Here is a 7,868-nt window from a genome sequence, read left to right on the forward strand (position 1 = left end):
TATACTTTTTTTCATCTCACGTAAAAAATAAGTGGCGTGGCTCGTTTTGCTATGCTTAATCTCATCGCAAACGTTAGGATGTAAGTACTGCCGGAAGAATAAATGCGATACCATTGCAATTTCTTAATTCATATATTCTTTCCTTGCAAATAACATAATTTTATAAAAAAGATGCAAATTTTGATTGATATATTGATGAAACTTGAAAAATTTAGATATAAAGTTCTTTTCGTATTCTCTTCCTTTTCCAGAGTTTATAGACTTTAAGACTTGAAATCATTGTGCATCTTAGATTTATCCAGATTAATTCCAAGTTGACTCGTAGTACGAAGATAAATTTCTTGGAAAATCAGAACTCGATGATGCTATATATTCCGTATGTCTTAGCGGGTGAATAACCAAACGCAATGAAATCGATCACGTTTATCTTCCTAGTATCAATTAAACTGGTTTGCATATTGTAATATGACGCATTTGCATTTTAAAGCATTTTTTTTGCGACTATATTGACGACTACGATGACTATCAACGTGCAATTAAATAATCATCAGCAGCACGGCTTTCGTTTATTAGAATACGTAAGGATGCATGGTTGAAATGTTAAGATAAAATTGAAACGTCTTTAAATTCCAAAGATGTCAAAAAAACTGCTTTATGACGTCTTCATAGTTTTACGTCCTGATTTATGACATGATTTATGTTAAGGCATTGTCTTATAGGCATCTTATTTCAGATCAGTTTTACATAATTAACATAAGCATTTTTACAAAATAATTAAAATTAAGTTTAAATTATTTTACACCTATAACGAAGTCCCTAATCTTCGAATTTATTTCAGGATAAAGTAAGGAATCTCTTCCTTTTCCATTTTTATCCATTTTTTTTTAGGAATCGGCATCTGGCTAGATGACTCAGATGAAATAAACGGTATTTTTAGCGAATCCAATATACTTGGTAGTCTCTCATTGTGGTTAAGTTTCCCGCTAGAACTTGTGTTGCTTAGCTATTATAATTATACATGCGATGAAGCTCAAGATCGGAATTCTTAATTACATACGCGCCTCTTTATCAGAGTCGTGCACCACGTGTTCACGGCATACAACAGTTATTTTAAATTCAAAAGTTTACGAGTATATGTGCATATGTGTAAGAAATTGTCTAATTTGTAATAATTCAAAAATATATAGTGTTAACTTTATTCTAGTTTAATATTATAAAAATAATTTATTTTAATTTTTAAGATATACATGAAATAAAATGACATTTCTTTATCAAGAACAGATTAAAATTCCAAGCTACTAATGATCTTCATAGAAGATGATGCCATAAATACTGGAACACTCTATAATTTACGTAATTTGAAAACGATTGCAAGTATATGTGCAATCCCTTTGAAGAATTCTTTACATTTTATATAGATATATTTTATTAATAGTTATTTTCTACTATTTAATAAATTTATGTAAAATAATCTATGACGCAAATTTTTAGATTTTAAAACAAGAAATGAATGTATCAAATATCAACTTTCATCATTTCCCATGATGATCTACAAAATACCTTCAGTTAAAGAACTAGTACAAAATACAACTCCTATAAAATAGCCTTCTAATTATTTAAATAAAAAAATGTGATATACATATATTTTATTTTAAGAAATTGTGGAAAACTTAATAACGTTTTTTTATTTACGCAAGTCATTAGTCATAGAATTAAATGCAGATGAAGAATGCGAAATGATTTCACTGGCGCCAGATAATTCTATGTAGAAGACCCGAATACCGTGAATTTCCTGTTGTGACGTAGATGAGAACATCTATAGAGTCGAGAAGATATTCTTTTTTTATTACTGGGGGGTTTCCTTATTGCTGATGCATCCTTCTGTCATTCGCATCACGCTATACCGGATATTTCAATGTACATGCTTGTAAGAAGCACATATTTTTAGATCATTTGTATCATATTATTGGATAGTAATACATATCGGTACATTAAATATTACGTAGTAATCAATTTGTTTAATTTAATCGCATAATCCATCTCATAAAAATATAAATATCTAAAAGAGAGAGAGAGAGAGAGAGGCATAAAAGTGACGTATTGTTATATCGGAATACCGTTGGTATATACTCCTAATCTTCCTCTCGCAAATGGAATTTCCTTCCGCTTGGGTTATGAAACTCATTGACCAGACTTCTGTTCCAGAAATAAAACATGATACGAGTGGGTTTATAATTACGACACGATTACATGATGTAATTAATTTTAATGAACGCTATACAAATTCTATTCTAGTCTTTTTCACGATGGATGACTCGTATGCTTACCCAAATGGCTATCGGAATCTTTACTTATAATTCTATTTTCTTTTCTAACTTTTTTCATTGTCAAATTTTTTTCTTCCTTCTTTCTAATCACATAAAAATTATTTACCTATAAGTTATTACCTATAATTATTTAACTATAAGTTTTCTATATTTCAAAATGCTATTGTAGCTACTTAAGATTTTCAAGAATATATCGGCTTTAATTTATTTATAGTATACTTTAATACCACGCTCACTTCAATAAAATAAGCAGTAGAATATATCGATTTGTCCCATAAAAATTTCAAATTCATTCTATATGAGTCACTCAATGGTGATTCAATCTTTGAAATACATGATCGCCAAAACGGTACGAATTTCGTCATGGATTTATTATTCATAAATTAGTCATAGTTTTATTATTATTTAATCACTTAATACAACATTAAAAATATATTTCAAAATTTGCAATACGAGGTAAAATTATGATGTAAAATCCGCTGATTTGAAAATATACATATTAAAAAGTATTAACTTCTTAGAACTTCAAAATCTTTTAATAATTTTAAACAAACTTAATTAAATTAATCGCTAAAATTAATAAAGACGACTTATTGAATTTATTTCATTGTATTAGCTTTTCGGATTTCTGTATCCTAAAATAAGTGATTAAATGAATCGAAGAAAGAAAACATTTAAAGGAGGAGAAAAGTGTAATGAGAATGGGAAGGAATCACGAGAAGCAATATCGTGCTCTCGCTGTTTCTAGTAATTATAGTTAACTCAAAGAACTTCTCGGAATCATTAGACTGATCCCTCTTCGAATTTCTTTCTCTTACCGTGAATCCGCAGGGAGATGCTCCAAGCGAAAAAACATCGAATAACAGGTGAGACCAAGAAATCGGAGAAGGGAGGACGAGAATGAGGGAACAGTCTGGATAAAAATTACGTATATACACAGAACGAAAGAATTCAGATCGTAGAGTCTCGACAGCAATCGCAGCAAGCATCTTCGGTGCGAATTTTGCGAGGATCGGGGAGGAAGAATAAAAAAGAACTGGCTTTTTTCTGGAAAAAATTAAAATTGAATCTTTTGAAAAATATATAATTATTGTGTGTGGTGAAACAAAGTGACGTATATTTGATAAATATTGTAATCGCTATTCGGGAAATTAAATTTTTTATTAAACATCATTGATAAAGAAAGTGCTTTTTTTTATGAAAATGTCGTAACGTTCGCTTTAAAGAATTTACTGAATTAAACTTACTGTTATTGAGAAAAACGTTGCAGTGATTTAAAGACTTGTGAAAGCTTGCTTGAATTATATTCTGAAGATGAAAAAATTTTTGTTGCTCGTAATTTGCGTTCAGTTCGCACTAACTGTCACTGGCAGATATTACAGGTGAGAACATGATGTAGTCAGTCGGTGTTTATGACTTATTATTTCTTTTTTAATATCTTAAAAAAAATTATTTATCAAATTCTTTTCTCGGTTTATTCTTCATTGTCCTTTCTTCTATCTTCATTTTCTCCATTTTCATAATCACGCACCTACATTCTTTTTATTCAATACAGGGATAGTAGTTTCCTGAACCACGCGCAATTGGTTTATGAATTTCAATGTTCCTTACCTCAACCAAGGGCTGTCCGGGTGGAGGATCTCCTAACCGCGGGTCCAGGACCTGACGAAATCTTCTATCCCGCATCCACGGTTCTAGCGCGGTGCGCAGAGTCGGGATGTTGTCCCGATTCCAAGCAAGTTTGCGCTCCGATCGAGACCAAAAATGTTAGCCTCGTCTTCATGATTAGGCATTGCATCGATCAACAACGAGATCGTCATCATGAAGTCATCCATGCTCTGGAGCACATCAAGTGCGCCTGTATGAATGAATCTGTGGCCGCTAAGAATAGTAAGCTTTAAACAAGAATAATAAATATGAGGACAATAATCTTCTTAACGCAAGATGAATTAAAAGAAAACAATGGAAATGAATTATATAGATTAGAGGATTTCTATTTCTTAAAATAAAAAAAAAATCGAAAGATCCTTGTAATGACAAAAGGGAAAATTTTGTTAAATCGATATAATTGTCCTTTGTCCCTATGCTTATTCCTTTATATTAAAATATTGTTTAACGGCGAAAAGATCGTGTTTAATGCTCTCGTTATTAGGGTCTAATCTCAGAGCAGCCTCTAATTCAGGAATTCCGTGTTGCGGTGCAGACAATTTGCAAAGTGCAGCGCCCCGTCGAGCGTGACATCTTGCCCTCGATACTCTGTTACTCTCACATTTTGGTTCCATCAGCTCCAATACCTAGAAAAAGAAAATCCTTTCTTTTTAATTACATACTTTTCTATATTTCTTATGTAAAAATTAAGAATTGAAAGTGATATAAAAAAATATTTGTCATATATCGATATTTTTCAGTGTTTTATATAATAAAACAAAAATAAAACTTAATTATAAATGTTTGGAAATTGAAAATCAACTAAGTTATACATAATTTTTTTTCTATATTCTTTTGCTCTATACCTTTTTAATTTTAAGCGATTTCATATTGTAAACTTGTTGCTTATTTCCTATTTTATATTTTCTGTATATTTTTTTATTCCCTTATCTTCTCAATTTTTTTGAAACTTTTAAAAAATATTTCTGAATAACATATTTTAAAATAATATATATCGATTAAGATTTTCATTACCTTAGAACAATCGTCAATGCATCTGTAATAATTTCCGAGAGCGTAATGCGCAGCCGATCTGTTCACGTAGAGCGGCGTCATTTCGTTACTGATTTTAATCCCATGCGTGTACGCGCTAATAGCAGCCAGATAATTTCCCGCCTTGAAAAAATCACTGCAAAAAATATAGAAATAATTAATTTTTAATAATCAAAAAATATGTGACAAAACACGTTTTAACATCATTAACGTACTCGCCCTTATCCTTTAACCATTGAGGATCCTGTTCTTCAGGACGAAGATCCTCGACAACAAATCCAGTTTTTCTTCTAGCTTCCGCTTGCTTGGAAAGCCACTGAAAATAAATATGTACATTTGTAAAATTACTTAATATCAAGTTATTATTATATGTGAAGAACAAATTCTTATGGAATTTCGAAGAGGATGAGAGAAGTTCGAAGAGAAAAATTGACTTTCAGGTTCTCAATTAAGAAAAAATTCATTTCCATCAATCTTTTACTAAGAAAATGTAATTTTTATCAATTTTTCTTGCTAAGAAGATTACTTATCATATAATTTATAATACAATAAAAAATATATAGCTTACTTCCTGTTCCTCAATAAGAGAACTCTCCCGGGCTGGAGTAGGAAAGACTCGTTCAGAGAAAGTTACATTGATAGTTCCGTTTCTTCTGGGAAGTGGAACTGCGTTCGCTGATTCATCAAATATCTGATTCATTTTGCAATATTGACCCTTTAGTACTTTATCGATCAAATTCTGATTTGGCTTTTGTTTCTTCATTTTCATATAGAATCTTTGCGAAGATTTTTGATCCATTTTCTTGATTAAAGACTTTGTTGCAGATCTGGAGGATGTCGTTTCATAATCCGACTCGGAATCCTCGGAATAACTAGAAAACTGTTCTTCAAGATCGGAACTCTTACTTAGAGTTGCCTCCTTTATCCCTAAAATATTCCCTTCTTTCTGAATATTTTCATCGAGAACTGTATATTCTTTCAGATTCACTTTATCAATTAATTCTGTGTTCAACTTTTCTTTAACGGTTAATTCTTTCTCCATTTTTTCTTTAATATTTAATTCTTTCTTTAGTTCTTTTCCAATAATTGAGTTTTCTTTCAGATTCTCTACGTTAATTAATTTTTTCTTCGTATCTTTTTCAACAATTAATTCTTTTTTCAGATTTTCTTCAATCGATGATGTTTTCTTCACATTTTCTTCGACAATTAGTTCTTCTATAACTATTGAGCTGTCTTGTTGCCTTTCTTTTAGTTCTTCATTTAATTTTTCTTTCTTATCTATTTCTCGAGAGCGCAGAATGCCAAGATCATCCTTGAACCATTTAAGCGGAGCTCTTTCGAAAAAATTCTTTGATTAAATGAAAAGAATCTAATATTTTATAGAATATGTTATAGAAAAAGAGATGTCATTTTCGTTTATAGTTCCAAAAATATGTATCAATCTTTAACCGTTTAATATGTGAAATTTTAATCGGTTTGGCGTACTTTTTATTTTTTTTTTAAACAATACCTGTATGCCTTTCTATTCTCTTGCATCTTGCCGGAAATATCCTGAAAGATCGGCAGTTCTGCGTTTGATCGCCATTCTTCAAAATCCTGCATTGCATCTCTACGCTGAGAATCTCTTAAAGCCTCTATTTTATTTAATGTATCAGTATCCAAATTTACTTGCAATTTTACGGCTTCTTTTTGCAAATATTGACGTTTTTCTGCAAAGCAGTGGTACATCTTTCAATAAATAATTCCTATTTATTATGAAAAATATTTTTAGTTTAAAAAAATAATTACTCTTATATTTTTTAATTCTATGAATAGAATATTATTTCCAATTTAATATTTCTAGTTTCTTCAACTTATAACGTAAAATATATATTAAAAAATAAAAAAATATATTACACATTCTAATATATTTAGAATGCTGTTATAAATATCTTACCTGTTCGATTCGAAAAAGATCAGAAAGTAATTAATTAGAATTATATATTATAATAATTAATAAATATTTATAACACAAATATAAATGAATCTATAAACAGTATATATTACAGAATATATGTCACCTAATATCTAAAAATATCAATTAATATAACATATATTATGTGTATAATAAAGATTTATCTATATGTATATATATATATAATTATGCCAATCTTTTTTCCATGTAATTACTTGCTCTATATTTATAGTTCAAAAGTGAGGATTCGAATCATTTTTTAATTAACAATCTTTACCACTTTTAGATTTTGCACGATTATCCGAAACGTTTTGTGCTTTTTCTAAAGCTCGTTTTCTAGAATCGCGTTTCTGCTCCTCGCTAATGTCCTTCACCTCAAGATTTGGCCAGTCAGAAGCCACGTTCGCTTTTTGCAAAGAAAAGATTGCTTCAGTATCTGTCAAAGTACATTCGCTCTCTTCCTCAAGTACGTTTGCCCATAGAAATAATTCCAAAATAAATGGCGGAAAACTAATCTTCAATAAAAATTCAATATATCATTCCAAGTTTTATGAATTGTGATATTTACGACTCATGATATTTTAATACGTTGAATTTTTTTTACTTATATCATACATCGTTTTTAAAAGTCACTAAAATTTTAACAGAAAAATTGTAAAAGAATATTATTTCAAAAATTAAAAAACAATTGAATATACCTTTACGTAATCATCTATCACAAATAAATTTACATTTTTAGGATGACCTCTCAAAGGCACATAAATTATTATCCTCTTCTCTGTCTGACGCCATTGATAATCCTTGATAATTATTGCCATAATTCGAATTCGAATTTTAACAAATAGTTCACTCAATTCAATGCAACTTCTCTTCTTGTGTGTTTGCTA

General features: G+C 29.8%; 2 protein-coding genes across 5 annotated transcripts; one reads left to right on the forward strand and one right to left on the reverse strand.

Annotated features, from left to right (window-relative positions):
* Positions 1-2,948: 2,948 nt before the first annotated feature.
* On the reverse strand, positions 2,949-7,868 carry LOC138945145 (dynein axonemal assembly factor 4). 4 transcript variants are annotated; one of them, XR_011448920.1, is made up of 8 exons: positions 7,680-7,868; positions 7,259-7,496; positions 6,538-6,736; positions 5,596-6,361; positions 5,243-5,343; positions 5,010-5,163; positions 3,939-4,621; positions 2,949-3,374 (listed from the first exon to the last, which is right to left on the reverse strand). XR_011448920.1 is itself a non-coding variant. In XM_070316413.1 (7 exons), the coding sequence occupies exons 1-7, from the start codon at positions 7,797-7,799 to the stop codon at positions 4,415-4,417; spliced, it is 1,785 nt and encodes a 594-aa protein (XP_070172514.1). In that variant the 5' UTR covers positions 7,800-7,868; the 3' UTR covers positions 2,949-4,414. The 4 variants fall into 4 exon arrangements, 1 of the variants encoding a protein (XP_070172514.1); XR_011448919.1 differs by having other exon boundaries at positions 2,949-3,765; XR_011448918.1 differs by having other exon boundaries at positions 3,575-4,621.
* On the forward strand, positions 3,560-4,245 carry LOC138945146 (placenta growth factor). The gene is made up of 2 exons (XM_070316414.1): positions 3,560-3,709; positions 3,883-4,245. The coding sequence occupies exons 1-2, from the start codon at positions 3,642-3,644 to the stop codon at positions 4,226-4,228; spliced, it is 414 nt and encodes a 137-aa protein (XP_070172515.1). The 5' UTR covers positions 3,560-3,641; the 3' UTR covers positions 4,229-4,245.

The sequence above is a fragment of the Polyergus mexicanus genome, unplaced genomic scaffold (genome assembly GCF_030449975.1).
Source record: "Polyergus mexicanus isolate NDT 795.1 unplaced genomic scaffold, iyPolMexi1.0 SCAF_3, whole genome shotgun sequence".
NCBI lineage: Eukaryota > Metazoa > Arthropoda > Insecta > Hymenoptera > Formicidae > Polyergus > Polyergus mexicanus.

Excerpts from the sequence above, each read along its gene's own strand:
- LOC138945146 (XM_070316414.1), top strand. The coding sequence starts at position 3,642 with ATGAAAAAATTTTTGTTGCTCGTAATTTGCGTTCAGTTCGCACTAACT. Across the intron at positions 3,710-3,882 it reads GTCACTGGCAGATATTACAG|GGATAGTAGTTTCCTGAACC; the intron begins GTGAGAACATGA and ends TATTCAATACAG.
- LOC138945145 (XM_070316413.1), bottom strand. The coding sequence starts at position 7,799 with ATGGCAATAATTATCAAGGATTATCAATGGCGTCAGACAGAGAAGAGG. Across the intron at positions 7,497-7,679 it reads TGATAGATGATTACGTAAAG|ATTAGTTTTCCGCCATTTAT; the intron begins GTATATTCAATT and ends TTTTTATTGAAG. Across the intron at positions 4,622-5,009 it reads GCATTGACGATTGTTCTAAG|GTATTGGAGCTGATGGAACC; the intron begins GTAATGAAAATC and ends TTCTTTTTCTAG.